We start from the raw sequence: 17,113 nt of genomic DNA on the forward strand, positions 1-17,113 counted from the left end.
CATCTGATGTAATAGGGAAAACTTTGTTTAATAGAGCGGCAGAATTGACTGCACAGTGTTAAGCATTTTAGTTATTGGAGGGTTCTGTGTACTATTGGGTTGGTTGATGGACGGTAAATTGTGGTGGCGGCTTAGGCTGAGAGACCATTACCACTAGTAAGATGTTATGTGTCTTCATATTATGGTTAATTGATCCATTTATCACCTCTGGTCCTGGCTGAAACATTGAAAACTACATTATGGAATGTGGCTGGATTGGGGTTGATTAAGCAGAAAAATGTTCTGCAGGTTTAAAAAAGAAAATATCTCCTATAGCAGTGGTTCAGGAGACGCCCATTATGGAAGATGAACATAAAATCAAGCAGGTGTTTCATTCCTGATTCATAAACAAATCCCATTCATGTGTAAAGTAATTAAGGATACCAATGGCAGATTCCTTATGGTTTTGGGAGAACTATTTGGGAAACAAATTGCACGGTGTAATATTTGCGATCACGATAAGTATAATCATACGTTTTTCACCAACTAAGTACGTGATATCTTAGAAAAAAAGGACATTTTTTTAACCAGCGAATTTAATTGTATAACCAACAAACTCTTCTCCCTGCAAAAAATGAAATTGCACATCTACAGTACTATTAATAATTTTTAAACTATCTTTAGAATCAGCTACGGTACCTGAAGATTAGATGGTGGTCATCATAACCCCAGTTTTTAAAAATGGATCCAAGCGTCACCCAGGAAACTACAGACTGGGGAGCCTGATATCGGTGCCAGGAAACTGGTAGAAACTATTATAAATAACATTACGAAACATATAGATAGGTATAGTTTAATGAGGCAAAGCCAACATGGGTTTAGCCAAGGGAAGTCTTGCATCACCAATCTGCTACATTTTTTAGAAGGCATGAATAAACATGGGAATAAAGACTATCTTAAAAATGTACTTTTTTGCACAGGCATTTTTGTAATAGCAGTGTTTGCTTAACTGGCATGAGTTAGACCTACAGAGCTGAGATGTTTTGCTTTTGTTTAGCGTTTTGTTTTGTTTTAATGATTATGTATGTTATCTTGTTCACCGCCTAGAGCTTTGGCGAATAATAAATAGATTTCAATAATAAATAAATTAAATAAAGGTAAGCCAGTTGATATAGTGTATCTGAATTTTCAGAAAATGTTTGACATAGTACATCATGAGAGACTTCTGAGGAAATTAAGAAGTCATGGGATAGGAGGCAGTGTTCTATTGTGGATTGAGAACTCATTAAAAGATAGAAAGCGGTAAGGACTAAATGCTCAGTTTTCTCAGTGGAGAAAGGTGAATAGTGGAGGGCCACAGGAATCTGTTCTGGATCCACTGCTTTTTAATATATTTATAAATGGCCTGGAAATGGGAATGAGTGAGATGATCAGATTTGCAGATGACACAAAATTATTCAAAGTTGCTAAATCACAGGAAGATTATGAGAAATTGCAAGAGGACCTTGCAAGACTGGACATGCAAATGGTAGATGAAATTTAATGTGGACAAGTGCAATTATCTGGTGCTCTTGGCGCCTTCTTCCAGGTAGGGAAGAGCAACCCAAATTATAGCTAAACAATGCAAGTTTCCACATTAGGAGTCACCACCCAGGAGAAGGATCTAAACATCATCTTGGATATGTTGAAATCTTCTGCTCAATATGTGGCGGCGGCCAAGAAAGCAAATAGAATGCTGGGGATTATTAGGAAAGGAATGGAGAATAAAACAGAGAATATCCTAATGCCTCTGTATCACTCCATGGTGCGACCTCATCTTGTGTTCATATATCATACACAAACAGAATGCTGGGGATTATTAGGAAAGGAATGGAGAATAAAACAGAGAATATCATAATGCCTCTGTATCACTCCATGGTGCGACCTCATCTTGTGTTCATATATCATACACAAACAGAATGCTGGGGATTATTAGGAAAGGAATGGATAATAAAACAGAGAATATCATAATGTCTCTGTATCACTCAATGGTGCATCCTCATCTTGTGTTCATATATCATACACAAACAGAATGCTGGGGATTATTAGGAAAGGAATGGAGAATAAAACAGAGAATATCATAATGTGTCTGTATCACTCCATGGTGCATCCTCATCTTGTGTTCATATATCATACACAAACAGAATGCTGGGGATTATTAGGAAAGGAATGGAGAATAAAACAGAGAATATCATAATGTCTCTGTATCACTCCATGGTGCAACCTCATCTTGAGTATTGTGTGCAGTTCTGGTCACCACATCTCAAGAAAGATAGAGCAGAATTAGAAAGGGTGACCAAGATGATAAAGGGGATGGAACAGTTACCCTTATGAAGAAAGGCTAAAGAGGTTAGGATTCTTCAGCTTGGAGAAGAGACGGCTGAGGGGGAGATATGACAGAAGTCTATAAAATAATGAGTAGAGTGGAACAGGTAAATGCAAATCGGTTGTGTAAACTTTCAAAAAGTATATGACTTTGAAAAAAAAACAATGAAAAAACGTAAAACCTCTACCACCTTATTTTGGGAAATTTGTAAAGCGGTAATAAGAGGAGAAATCATAGCATATGTGCTAAAAAGAATAAGGATCTCCATGGGAATATTATAACTTTGGAAATAAAAATAGAAAAAAAGCCAGAATATCTTGGCTCAGAATTCTTCCAAAAAAACCAAAGATGAGCATATTTTAATCTTATGTGTGTTGAGCACCTATATACATCAGAAAACCAAAAGATTTATGCTATATTACTCTCAAACTATACAGATTTGAAAACAAGGTTTGGAAAACTTTAACAAACATGGTAAAGGTATGGAAGGGAAATAACTTTATTTCTACCTTGAAAAAGAAAACGGAAGAGATGTAATTCAAGTGAGGAAATAAGTATTCTTTGTAAGTTTTATTTGGCAGAGAAAACAAAAGAGAGAAAAAATGTTTTTACAATCGACAGCTCCCTTAGGTCACTGAAGAAACTGAATAATCTGATATTCTTATATGAAATAAAAGACAATATCAAATCCAGCAAAATGCATAAGGCACCAGGTCCAGATGGTTTTAATGTGGAATATTATAAATTGTTGGATAAGGTAACAATCCCACTTTGAAATTTTTTTTATGGGATCAGTTACTAAGGGATATTTTCCCAAATTTGTTATGAGAAAATAAAATATGGTTTTGCTGAAACCAGGCATATATTTAGAGTCCCTTGCATCATATAGGCTAATTATCTCTTCGAAAGTTTGATTTAAAACATTTTGCAAAAATGTTGGCACATCAGATTAGTATAATTTTACCAAATTTGATATCACAGGCTGAAATGGGATTTGTTAAAGTGTTGTTGTGCTGGGAGCACCGAGGGGAGAGTATCACCTTGCTGGTGGCTGAAAAGAATCAGTAAGTACTGATTGAGGACATTTTTAGAACTTAAAGTTTTGGGGAGAAGTAAATTATTTGGGTATATTATTTAGTGTGTTTGTGTGTCTGTATTAAATAGCTAATGAGAGGGCAGGCAAAAACCAGGAGTTTGTGTGTTTGTGTTTCCCTTCCTACCACCCGTTTGCCATCCACCCCTAGCTCTTCCTTTAATTTATAGGCAGGTGACACTTTCACATAAAGAAAAAAATTAATCAGCCTTTGAACTTAAATTCAGAAATTCCCCACATATCATCAAGTGTTTAATCATTGCCTTGTAGGTCACTACCAGGTAAATAGTGAATAAACTAATACATTTAAAGGACTCTAATTGCACGCATTCCTAGTCCTATAGCAACCTAGAAAGGTGGAAGCTAGAGAAAGGGATAGAAGTGTCAAATGCTGATCTTCAGAAATGTAAAGCATATGTGGCATAAGAAGAAATGCAATGCGTCTTTTTGTGGCACGTGTATCTGACACAATCTTGGGCATATATAAAGCAAAGTTAAGGCAGATAGAAGTACATGTTACATGTTCCGAACATAGGGGAGCATCTTTCCATAGCTTGTGGTCATGTCCACAGATCTACTGCTTTTGGAAATATGTGATATATACCTAACCCATAATACCAAATATAAAATATATACATCCACTAGGATAATTTTATGGAGATGAAACAGGGAGCACAGTCCTAAAACCATTCTTAAAATGTTTCTTTTAGTATAGAAAACAATTTTCTGTGGTTGGCTAGAGACGGCCGTAAGTAGACAGTGAAAATGAAAAATACATAATTCAATGATTTAACAGCCCAAAAGTCTAACTATCAAAAATATGATTTGTTTCTGAACATTTGGGCTGTTTATATCCAGTCTCTTTCACCACAAAGAAGGAGTGTATTGGTTATGATTCCATGCTTTATGGATATGATAGGAGATTTTGTTACAGACTGAGAGGGTGGAAGGAATAGAAACATAGAAACATAGAAATGACGGCAGAAGAAGACCAAACGGCCCATCCAGTCTGCCCAGCAAGCTTCACATTTTTTTCTCACACTTATATGTTTCTCTTAGCTCTTTGGTTCTATTTCCCTTCCACCCCCACCATTAATGTAGAGAGCAGTGATGGAGCTGCAACCAAGTGAAATATCAAGCTTGATTAGTTACGGGTAGTAGGGGAAGTAACCGCCGCAATAAGCAAGCTACACCCATGCTTATTTGTTTTACCCAGACTGTGTTATTCAGCCCTTATTGGTTGTTTTTCTTCTCCCCTGCTGTTGAAGCAGGGAGCTATGCTGGATATGCTTGTAGTATCAGTTTTTCTTCTCCCCTGCCGTTGAAGCAGGATATGCATTGAAAGTGAAGTATCAGGCTTATTTGGTTTGGGGTAGTAACCGCCGTAACAAGCCAGCTACTCCCCGCTTTGTGAGTGCGAATCCTTTTTTCTTCTCCCCTGCTGTTGAAGCAGAGAGCTATGCTGGATATGCGTAAAGTATCAGTTTTTCTTCTCCCCTGCCGTTGAAGCAGAGAGCTATGCTGGATATGCGTGAAGTATCAGTTTTTCTTCTCCCCTGCCGTTGAAGCAGAGAGCTATGCTGGATATGCGTGAAGTATCAGTTTTTCTTCTCCCCTGCTGTTGAAGCAGGGAGCTATGCTGGATATGCGTGAAGTATCAGGTTTTCTTCTCCCCTGCCGTTGAAGCAGAGAGCTATGCTGGATATGCATTGAAAGTGAAGTATCAGGCTTATTTGGTTTGGGGTAGTAACCGCCGTAACAAGCCAGCTACTCCCCACTTTGTGAGTGCAAATCCTTTTTTCCACATTTCCTCTTGCTGTTGTAGCTTAGAGCGATGTTGGAGTCACAGTAACCATGTGTATGTTTATTGAATAAGGGTATTGTCTCCAGGCAGTAGCCGTCATTCTGGCTAGCCACCCACTCTTTATTGATGGCCTCTTGATTTTATGGATCCACAGTGTTTATCCCACGCCCCTTTGAAGTCCTTCACAGTTCTGGTCTTCACCACTTCCTCTGGAAGGGCATTCCAGGCATCCACCACCCTCTCCGTGAAGAAATACTTCCTGACATTGGTTCTGAATCTTCCTCCCTGGAGCTTCAAATCGTGACCCCTGGTTCTGCTGATTTTTTTCCTATGGAAAAGGTTTGTCGTTGTCTTTGGATCATTAAAACCTTTCAAGTATCTGAAAGTCTGTATCATATCACCTCTGCTCCTCCTTTCCTCCAGGGTGTACATATTTAGATTCTTCAATCTCTCCTCATAAGTCATTTGATGAAGACCTTCCACCTTTTTGGTCACCCTTCTCTGGACCGCCTCCATCTTGTCTCTGTCTCTTCGGAGATACGGTCTCCAGAACTGAACACAATACTCCAGGTGAGGTCTCACCAAGGACCTGTACAAGGGGATAATCACTTCCCTTTTCTTACTCGATATTCCTCTCTCTATGCAGCCCAGCATTCTTCTGGCTTTAGCTATCGCCTTGTCACATTGTTTCGCCGACTTCAGATCATTAGACACCATCACCCCAAGGTCTCTCTCCTGCTCCGTGCACATCAGCCTTTCTCCCCCCATCGAATACAGTTCATTCGGATTTCCATTCCCCATATGCATGACTTTGCACTTCTTGGCATTGAATGTCAGCTGCCATGTCTTCGACCACTCTTCCATCTTCCTTAAATCCCGTCTCATTCTCTCCACTCCTTCCGGCGAGTCCACTCTGTTGCAGATCTTAGTGTCATCCGCAAAAAGACATACCTTACCTTCTATCCCTTCCGCAATGTCGCTCACAAAGATATTGAAAAGGACCGGTCCCAACACCGATCCCTGCGGTACACCGCTTAAAACCGCTCTCTCTTCAGAGAGAGTTCCATTTACCATCACACATTGTCTTCTGTCCGTCAACCAGTTTGCAATCCAGGCCACCACCTCGGCACTCACTCCTAAGCTTTTCATTTTATTCACCAGTCTCCTGTGCGGGACAGTGTCAAAAGCTTTGCTGAAATCCAAGTAGATGACATCGAGTGCTCTTCCTCGATCCAATTCCTTGGTTACCCAGTCAAAAAAGTCAATCAGATTTGTCTGACAGGATCTTCCAATGGTGAATCCATGCTGCCTCTGGTCCAGCAATTCTCCCGACTGTAGATAGTTCACTATTCTCTCTTTCAACAGTGACTCCATTACTTTTCCCACCACCGAAGTGAGGCTAACCGGTCTGTAGTTACCAGCCTCTTCTCTGTTCCCACTCTTGTGAAGCGGGACCACCACCGCTCTCCTCCAATCATTCGGCACCACTCCCGTTTCTAGGGATCTATTGAATAGGTCACACAGCGGACCCGCCAGCACATCTCTGAGCTCCCTCAGTATTCTGGGATGAACTTCATCAGGCCCCATGGCTTTGTCCACTTTCAGTTTCACCAGCTCTTCCCATACATTTTCTACTGTGAATGGAGTTACATCTACTCCATTCCCCTCCAGTTTCTTGTTAACTAGTGTCGGTCCTTCTCCAGGGTCCTCTTTAGTGAACACAGAACTGAAGTATTCATTTAATATTTCTGCCATTTCTTCGTCTCTCTCCACACATTGATCCTTTCCACCTTTCAATTTCACTATACCACTTTGAACTTTTCTCTTTTCACTGATGTATCTGAAAAATGTTTTGTTACCACTCTTTACCTCTTTGGCAATCCTCTCTTCCGTTTGACTTTTTGCCATCTTGATTAATTTCTTCGTCTCCCTCAGTTCTACCAGATATTCTTCTTTGTGTTCCTCCTTTTGGGATCTTTTATATTTCTTGAACGCTGTTCTTTTAGCCTTTATTTTGTCAGCCACCTCCTTTGAGAACCAGATAGGTTTCTTTTTTCTTTTGCTTTTCTTTACTTTTCTAACATATAGATTAGTTGCCTTGGTGATTGCTCCTTTTAGATTGGTCCACTGTTGATCCACATCTCTCTCGTTTTCCCAGCCTTTTAGTTCTTCCTCCAGGTACTTCCCCATTTCATCAAAGTCTGTGTTTTTGAACATCAAAACTTGGGTTTTTGTGCTTCTTTTCCGTGTCCTTTTTGTGATATTAAACCATACCGTTTGATGATCACTGGTGCTGAGGTGGGCACCCACCTGGACGTCTGAGACATTATCTCCATTAGTGAGCACTAAGTCGAGTATAGCTCCTTCTCTCGTGGGTTCCATTACCATTTGTTTGAACAAAGCTAATTGCAGGGCATCTACTATTTCTCTACTATTATTAGATTCTGCAGATGGGATTCTCCAGTCTACATCTGGCATATTAAAGTCTCCAACGATCACCACTTCTCCTTTCTTTGCTATCCTGTGGATGTCTTCAATCAGATCTCTGTCCAGCTCTTCCTTTTGGTTTGGAGGCCTGTAAACCACTCCAATAAAAATGGATGCCCCATCTTTTTTTAAGTCGGCCCATAGTGCTTCTTCTTTGCCCCATCTTCCTTGCAGCTCAGATGCTTGGATATTGTTTCTGACATATAGAGCCACTCCTCCCCCTTTCCTATCCTCTCTGTCCTTCCTTAACAAGTTATAGCCTGGTATTGCCGTATCCCAGTCATGATATTCTGTAAACCATGTTTCCGTGACAGCAACAACGTCCAAGTCTGCCTCCACCATTAGGGCTTGCAGCTCTGGGATTTTATTACCCAAACTACGAGCATTTGTGCTCATAGCTTTCCAGCTTTCTTTGCTCAGGTTACTGCTGTTCCTGGACTCCTTTTGTGACCTATTTAGTTGAGTTTTGTTATCCACTTTTCTCTTTGCATTTGTGCAAGGGAAGATATTAATGCCTCTGATGACAGAATCATCCATCACTGTGAGCTTTTTCCTTTGGTTTCTGATTTGGAATTTCTGTATGGATTGGGTAATTGCATTATTGGGTATATTGGGTAATTGCATTATTGAGTATATGCATATGAAGAAGTTTATATATTTTAGTAAAACTGTTTTAAAATGTGCATGGGTGGTGGTGGGGACCTTGGGATGCTCTAGGAATGCTGTATTCTTCTAGTCCTCGGGACCATCTTGTACCATGAATCCTGACGTGCCAAGAAAATACTCATAGGCACCCGGGAGGCGCCATGGAGACCACCCCTGGGAATGTGGTGTTCTCAAGGCAAAAGAAATCTCCGGCTGGCAGCGTGAATCGGCAGAGTGCTGGTTCAGAAAGCCGGAGCTTTGCCCTTCAGCCACAGGTCAGCCAAAGTGAACTGCAGCAGAACAAGCCCAGAACTGTGGCTACAACCCTGAGAATCCAGATTGGTCCTTAGAAATTTAAAAAAAGATTTTTCTTGTAACTTGAGGGCTATGAGCCATCTAATGGAGAAGAAGAAGATCTGTGTCCTGCCAAAACTTGTACGTCCTGACCAGGTGGAGTAGATTCTGACCTGACTTGGACCTTCCTGCATTTCCAGCATAGGGGGCGCTTACTTGTTGGAAATAAAGTTATCCAAGAGTTTCGTTGTGGTTTGAAAATAAACATTGAGCTGAACCTGCAGGAGTGGTGCTTCATATTTCCAGGTTGGCAACAACAGTAACAAGACTCGATCCCGGATATTAACGAATTACATATTGTCATCAGTTTTTGAGATTCCATTTGGAACCAGGCAAGGGTGTCCACTCTCATCTTATCTACTTTGACTTCAGTTCCTACACTACCTGGCTGTAATCCACTTTGAAATGCCTGAAAAAGTGGAAGATAAATTAAATAAATACAGAACCTCTAGCATATCTAATTCGCACTTGAGTTAGGCCAATGAATACCAACCAACCATAATGTCTCTCAACGTATAATCGCTGGAAGCTTGATAATTCTGTTCCTCCTCTTCTGTTGGTGGAGGGGAAGGGGTATTTTTCACTGACCTTGCTCCTCCTCTACTCTCTTGCAGGGACCGAGCTGTCTGGGCCATCCTTCTGGAGATGTGTCTTCTCGTGGCTCTTTGGCCTGCATCTCGTCTGGCTTTCAGTCATGCAGCTGCGCCATTACCTCTTCATCGGGATGTTGAACGCTACACTGAACCACCTCGCCCGCGGAGACATAGCTACCAGTGCGTAGGAGAAGGAGGGTTGGATGCAAGAGGGAGAGGATGTGCAGAGAGTCGGAGGAGAAATTAGGGAGGGGGGTGGGTACCAGGGGAAAGGAAAGAGGCACAGGGGAGGGTGCATTGGATCAAAGAGAAGGGGGGTAGTTGATGGGTGGTCAAGAGGACAAAACGTGTCTTGGAGGATGGGAGGATGCTGGGGGAACTAGAGGGGCTGGGGAACAGGAGGGGAAGAGATGGATAAGAGGGCGTGAGGTAGATGGGAAAGGTATTTGGGGGAGTGCAGGGAATGGGAGAGAGGCAAGAAAGGTCAGGAGAGGGAGAAATGATGAAGAAGTCAAAGGAAGGGAGTTGAAGCAAGGAGGGTGGGGGAAGGGCATGTAATGTGTTGGAATGGAAGGAAAGAGTAACAGAAGATATAAGAAAAAATATATTTTGAATCTATTTCTCCCTCCCCCACCACCTTTCTGCTCCCTCTGTCTTTCTCTCCAGTCAGTAGATATACAGATGCCTTTGCCTTCACTCAGTTGTGTGGGGTTCTCTGTGCCCCCTGGAATGGGATTATCATGGACAGACACAAGCGGGGGAAGGTTCAAGGTAACTCCTAACATAGAGACTGTGGCCCTGACTTGCACTGTCGGTACAGAAGGATTGAATGTTCCTGCGATGCCTGCTATAAAGCATTCAGGGATTTTTTAGAAAGTAAAATCCTCATTTCTTGCCCCTCAGAGTCGGACTCCCTCGCCGACCTCCAGTCCTCCATCCTCTCTCTCGCCGTCACCGTCGTTCAGTGCGTGCTCTTCTCCGTCTGCGCTGCCATCCCCATCCTGACGGTCCAGTATGCCACCTTCATCTTCCAGGTGCTGAATCGGTCCTTCCTGTACGGGGGCAACGCGGCCTTCGTGGCCATAGCGTGAGTATCGGCTGAAGTGTGTTTACACGTGTAAAACCCAGTTTTAAGTCAGTAAATGCTTTTGAAAATCAGGCCCTTTGAGTACTGTGTCCCTTCAAAAGGATATTTATTTTATATAAGTGTTTACCCATAGGCATTTGATATTCCACCTTTTTTCACGAATGGCCTGAAGGCAGATTACAAAACAAGTTTTAGCTAACAGTTACAGAACAAAGTCGGTCGAACAGAGTCGGGTGGCTACCGAAATGATTAACGGTCTTCAGCATAAAGCATACGGGGACAGACTTAAAGGTCTAAACTTGTATGTCCCGGAGGAAAGGATCGAAGAAGATGTGATATCTGTTCCAGTCCTGGAGACTGCACCGTTTAGGGTGGCCGCGAAATTATAATCCGTGGTCTTTGTTCTAAAGCATACGAGGAGAGGCTTAAAGACGTAAATATGTCTGCCCTGCTGAAAAGACGGGACGGGGGGATTTAAATCCCTCCAAGGTTTCCATGCAGAGGAGGCAAACCTTGAGGCTGTAAAATGAGGGTGAAAGGAGCAATCTTAGGAAATGTTTCTTTCCAGAGAGGGTGGTGGAGACGAGGGCAGAGTCGGAATTGCAGAAAACGTGGGAGAAGCCCAGAGGAGTTTCTGAGGGGAGAGGAAGGGACACTCCAGAGCTGAGCTGGAGACGTGGACGGGCTTTGCTGTCATTGTCCTGGGTTTTGTGCCGCATCTTGTTCTAGAAATCCCTTTCCAGGTAAAAATGTTGTCTCTCGCTGCAGCTTCCCGCCCGCCCACTTCGGGAAGCTCTACGGCCTGGTGATGACCTTGTCGGCGCTGGTGGCACTCCTGCAGTACCCCTGCTTCACGCTGGTGAAGGACGCGCTTCACGGGGATCCGTTTTATGTAAGCGTTGGTGACTCCTGCCTGCACGGCTTCTTTACCGTGACCATCAGGGGAGAAATCTGCTCTGGGGCTGGCGGCTCAGAAGCAGAAATAAATAAGTGATAACCTTTTTATTGAACGGACTTTATTTCTTTGATTCGTAGTCTGCCTTTCAAGTACTTCCAAGCAGATTACGTTCAGCTGCTGTAGGCTTTTCCCTGTTCCCAGAGGGCTCACAGGGAGGATGACTTTAAAAGGGTTGCGACTGACGGCACATACGCAAGTTATGTGGCCACATGGAGATTTGCCATAGTATTTTGCAACACGCGTGTGTCACATATGTGGATATTATAAGTGTGTGTTTACCCCACAATAGGGAGGAGACACGTGTAAATGTAACACACTATCGTAGCAATTTTCAAAAGCTATTTACACGCCTAAAGTGCACTGCGTGAGTAAATCCTATGGACAATTCCGTGGTATATATTGTGGCAATTTTCAAAAGCCCGCTTCCTCGTGTAAAATGCATTTACTTCAGTAGGGAAGAGGAAAGGGGGTGGCACAATCTTATAAATCATTGCTGGGGGGGGGGATGGGTGGGAGCCAAGGGAGGGGGCAGCCTGATTTGGGAGTTTGAAAAACACTGGGACTGGGTGGAGGGGGTCTTGGAGGCATTTTAAGGATTTGGGGGGTGAGGTGGAGTAGCCTGCCAGGGCCTTTATAAGATATTTGGGGGTGGAAGGAGGGAATAGCCCGCTGGCCCTGTTATTTATTTTGTGCTTTCATTTCATGTCAGCGCACCCACACACACACACACGTAACCCAGGCAGGCTCCCATTCACACACACACACCCATCACAGGCAGCCTCCCATTCACACACACACACACACACACACACACACGTAACCCAGTCTCCCATTCACACACACACCCATCATATGCAGCCTCCCATTCACACACACACCCATCACAGGCAGGCTCCCATTCACACACACACACACCCATCACAGGCAGCCTCCCATTCACACACACACACACACGTAACCCAGTCTCCCATTCACACACACACCCATCATATGCAGTCTCCCATTCACACACACACCCATCACACGCAGCCTCCCATTCGCGCACACACACACACACACACACATACACAATCCAGGTAGTCAGGTCCACAGGTCATTCTCCTTCGCTGCTGCTGCTGCCACCAGCCTAATCGTTCTTCTTTGGGGAGAGCAGCCGTTCTGCGGCTCCTCCTGCAGGCTGGCCCCATGGCAATTCAATACTCGCAGCGCTAGTGCTTCCCGTGTTCTCATCTCATGCTGGCACCACCAGTGTTGAGTACCACGGGGCCAGCCCACGAAGAGGAGCTGCAGGACGGGCTCCGTCTTCTGCTTTGGCCTCTTGCTTCTGCCGCTGCTGGTGGGATCGGCCCCGACCGCTGCAGCCCAGGCCTCTCCCTGCTCCCGACACCGCCCACCAGGCTGGGTTGCCCTGTGGAATTGCACAGTTTGCACACCCAGTGGCGCCGGTCCTGCCTTTTGTCACTCATATTTCCTGGCAGTTATCATCTTTGCTCATTTGCTGACCTGAAGTACAGAGTATTAGCACTCAAATGCTGGTCAAGAAATGTGTAAAGTTAGCGCAATAAAAAGGAATCACCTTATATATTTTTGTAGGCTTGCTGTTTCTTGCTGTTTTCTAATTAAGATTTTGCTGTAAACCGCACCGACCCGGGATGCTCTGAGTGAGCGCTGTGTATACAAGAGGGAAGAAAGAAAGAAAGAATTTTTATTTTTTTTGTTTTTATTGTGTGGAAAAAAAGCACGAAAAGCACACGACTGTACCCTGATGGTGGTGCACCCCCCCCCCCCCCTGACATCTTGTCTTGGTCTTGCTGCAGGTGAATGTCGGTTTCCTGATATTCATCTTGCTGGCGTTTGCGCATCCCATCAATGTGTTCCTGGAGTGCCGGCGGAGGCGGAGGTCGCGACCCGGAGAAGGCCATCGGTTTGCGCCTGTGCTGAGTGAGGAGGAGAACCAGCTCCAGGATGAGTCCAGGCTGTGAGAGCCCCTTGCACACCCCCGCTGGCCCGAGAGACGGACGGAGGACCGCAGCCGAGGCACGGGGAGAAGCAGGGAGCGAGCTTGGACAGAAGGAATCCTGCTTCAGACGAATCTTCCCTGTTTCTGCTCTCCCCTCTCTTCCCTGCGCGTTCCCGTATCATCTTCTGAATCGTTGGGATTGCTCTCCTCGCCTCTCCGTATCTTTCCCCCTTGCTTTGCTTTGCTCTTTAACCTTCACTTCTCTTTCTTTGCTCTCTTTTGGGGCTTTTTCATCCTTTCCTTTCCCTCTGTCTCCTCCTTCCTTTCTCTTCGTGTTGTAAAACACAGCAAGAGTTTGTATTTTATTTTTTAATATTGAAGGAACAGAAGCCAAAACAAAATGGAAGGTCAATATTAACAGCTGAAAAGATGCATTCGGCCGGCGTTTCAGGGAGGAGATAACTTATCCAGCTGACTTAGCCGATTTTAAACTCTAACTGGCTAAATGAGTCCGATAACTTTAGACCTGCTTCAGATGTCCGGCCTTGTGTGGCCGGTAACTGGCTAACACCCCGGACATCTTCAAACGATCTCCATACAAGTAACGCTGAAATAGAAACTGTAAACATGCCTAGGCCCGGGTTTCTCCCTCCCTCCTCCTCCGCAATTTCAGAGGAAGCCCTGTTGGGCCGTGCTCTCCTCACCCTCTGATGCCTTCCAAGGGTCCGAAGCAAGAACCGGGGCCTGCAGGCCTGGCCCCCTCCATGCCTTTCATGTTATCGTAAAGGATCTAAAATTAAGGCCTCCCTGCACCTTGGATCCCCACCCCCACCCACCTGAATTACAGATACTGGGTCAGCACCAACCCCCCCCCCCCCCCCCCGAACCCTTCTCCCACTCCCTGGATATTGTTATAATAATTGTTGCCAGGAGTGAGGGGTGAGAAGCAACACTGGGAAGCGGAAGTTACAATCTGTATCCAAACGTACAGGTGAATTTTCAAAGGCGTTATGCGCATAAATGTAATGCACTGTCGTGGCAGTTTTCAAAAGCCATTTACTCACCTGAAGTGCACTTAGACAAGTAAATCCTCTGGACGATGCAATGGCATACGTTGTAGTAATTCTCAAAAGCCCACTTACATGAGTAAAGTGCGTTTACACTCGTACAACCCAGTTTTAAGTGTGTAAATACTTCTTAAAATCAGGCCCATAGCCAGGTATCTTTTTTAGTTATTTAGCTACATTAGCCAAATAATTTGTCCACTCACTGGCTTACTGACTATGACCCCCTTTATTTTTATATTAATGTATGTTTTTAGCTGAAAAAAAAGGACAAGACTTTAAAGAGGGCAAAGGATAGACATGAGCCAGACTGGGCCTGGCTCAGTGCATGCGGGACCCCCCTTCCAGCTGCCGGGATCACAGTTCCCTGTGACTTCTCCAGGCAGCAAATGCAAGGGGTAGCTGAGCAACTTCTTGAAAGCAGCAGGATACCTTTCAGGGGAATGGAGTGTAGAAAATATGTGCTCCGCTCAACTTTTGGTTTTGAGATGGCATTGAGAGTCTTTGATGTGGGGATCGGCACCCACAGACTCTCACCTGGCTGCGGGTCTCAGATCTCTGCAATCGGGGTCCCGGTGAAACCACCTTGAGGAAAGCCCAATGGACTCTCAGAACCCATTGGCTACAGGACACTGAGAGACAGCATTCATGTCCTACAGCCACTCTGGGACTCTGTCCTGGTGGCAGAGCAATTCCAGTCTGGCCAGAGGTGTGCCCTTGCAAAGTATCCAGTCCAATTTGGATGTGTCAAACCTGGGGTGGGGAGCTCATGTAGAGGAGCTCTGCACCCAAGTCCTCTGGTCTGCTCAGAAGACGCTCCTATCAGATAAACTTTCTGGAGCTGGGGACAAATGTGGCATGCTCTAAAGCAGTGGTTCTCAACCCTGTCCTGGGGACCCCACAGCCAGTCGGGTTTTCAGGATATCCACAATGAATATGCATGAGAGAAAATTTGCATGTTATGGAGGCAGTGCATGCAAATTTTCTCTCATGCATATTCATTGTGGATATCATGAAAACCCGACTGGCTGGGGGGGTCCCCAGGACAGGGTTGAGAACCACTGCTCTAAAGGCTTTCAAAGTTTGGTTGGCTAGCAAAGTACTCTTGGTCCAGACAGACAACCAAGTTGCAATGTTTTACATGAGTAAGCAAGGAGATGTGAGATTGTACCTCCTGTGTCAGGAAAATGTCCAATTGTGGGACTAGGCCATCTGCCAAGGGATGGTTCTCAGGGCCATGGATCCAGCAGTTGAGGAGAATGTCATGGCAGAAAGGTTCAGCTGGACCCTGGATCCACATGAATGGACCCTGAACTGGGGAGCAGCAAACCAGATATTCTACGCATAGGGTGCATCCATAATGGATCTGTTTGTATCCTTTTAGGCAGAAGAAAGAAGATATAAGTAGGAAACTCCCTCCAAAGCAAATAAACAGAAAGAAGAAGAAAATGTTTCACAATTGTATTATAAATACATGTTTGAACACCTCTTTTAATACAAGTTAAATAGTAAAGACATTATACCCAAGATCACAATAGCTTAACATCACCATCCTTGCTTATTTTACATTTAAAACCTAAAAAAAACCCCCACATAATCATTCAACCACCAATCATACCCACATGACATCCAACCTCCATTCCCATACAAACCAAATACAAGGAACTAATAAATGTTCAACCAAAAAACCCCAACAGAGACCCCTAGCTTCACTAAGAAATAGCTTCTTCAGGGGGATTTTTTTCACACCTTAAGTAAATTGCTAATGGCTATTGTGACATCACACAAAATACAATCCTCAAAACATATACAATTCACCTTTCAATAATAATTATACAGATGAATAAGACAGCATAAGGTTTTAAATTGGACTAGTGCCCTCCAAGACACAGCTCGTCCCCATTGGAAAACTAGAAACAAAAAAGGGGAGGAAAGAAAAAAGATTAAGGAACAGAAAACCGTAAAAAATTACCGAATTTCAAATGTAACCTACATACTTAATGCTTTAAAATGACAACTAAGCTATCGTCAAACAGCCACGTCAGAATGTTGTAAATAGAACCTATATATATAACAAAAAACATAAGGCTAAAATTATATCTACATATCAGGATTAATGTTTGAAAAACAAATAGTTGGTTTTTTTTTTAAAGTATGCAACAAAAACACTGTATAAATTAGTAAACCTCAAAGCGAGTGGATGACGCGGGCACAAAACACATCTTGTATAATCTTCAATAAACAACCATTAGTATTGACCTGAAAAATCACAAAAAAAAACCCCGACCCTCTACATCTGTATGAAGTTATCGGAGATACAAAAGAACCAGACGTAAAAAAAACAGGTTCAGAGAGAGTAAGAAATAACGCTAGAACAGCACTGAAAGAATCACTGAAATACCTATTGCACCAAATATGAGAAAGTAGCTTACAGAGAATTGCTTGAAACAATGTGTCCTGGGGAACTGGCGGCGCCTTTGGAAGACTCTGTGAGCTGTGCCGCTGTTTTTAAGCAATAGCAGTCAGTGCAGCATTGCCTTCGACAGGCAAACAAACTGTAAAAACAATTTGAAAATTTTTTTAATCTATAAAGATACTTTGTCAACATATAGATATAGATTATCCCACCAAAGTGAAACTGAAAATAATTGTACAAAGACAATACATTTACATTTTACATTTATTAAAGTTTCTTAATTGCTCAACACAATAAAAGCCTGAACG

General features: G+C 43.6%; 1 protein-coding gene across 3 annotated transcripts in view; it reads left to right on the forward strand.

Annotated features, from left to right (window-relative positions):
• Nucleotides 1-14,427, forward strand: part of SLC43A3 (solute carrier family 43 member 3) — a 104,049-nt gene extending 89,622 nt beyond the window's left edge. For all 3 annotated transcript variants that reach the window (XM_029574828.1, XM_029574829.1, XM_029574827.1), the window contains exons 9-13: nt 9,342-9,500; nt 9,987-10,091; nt 10,224-10,407; nt 11,176-11,299; nt 13,183-14,427. In XM_029574828.1, coding sequence (XP_029430688.1) covers nt 9,342-9,500; nt 9,987-10,091; nt 10,224-10,407; nt 11,176-11,299; nt 13,183-13,347 — 737 coding nt within the window. In that variant the 3' untranslated portion in view covers nt 13,348-14,427. The remainder of the gene's footprint in view (nt 1-9,341; nt 9,501-9,986; nt 10,092-10,223; nt 10,408-11,175; nt 11,300-13,182) is intronic.
• The last annotated feature ends 2,686 nt before the right edge of the window (nt 14,428-17,113 follow it).

Source organism: Rhinatrema bivittatum, chromosome 13, assembly GCF_901001135.1.
Source record: "Rhinatrema bivittatum chromosome 13, aRhiBiv1.1, whole genome shotgun sequence".
Classification (NCBI taxonomy): Eukaryota; Metazoa; Chordata; class Amphibia; order Gymnophiona; family Rhinatrematidae; genus Rhinatrema; species Rhinatrema bivittatum.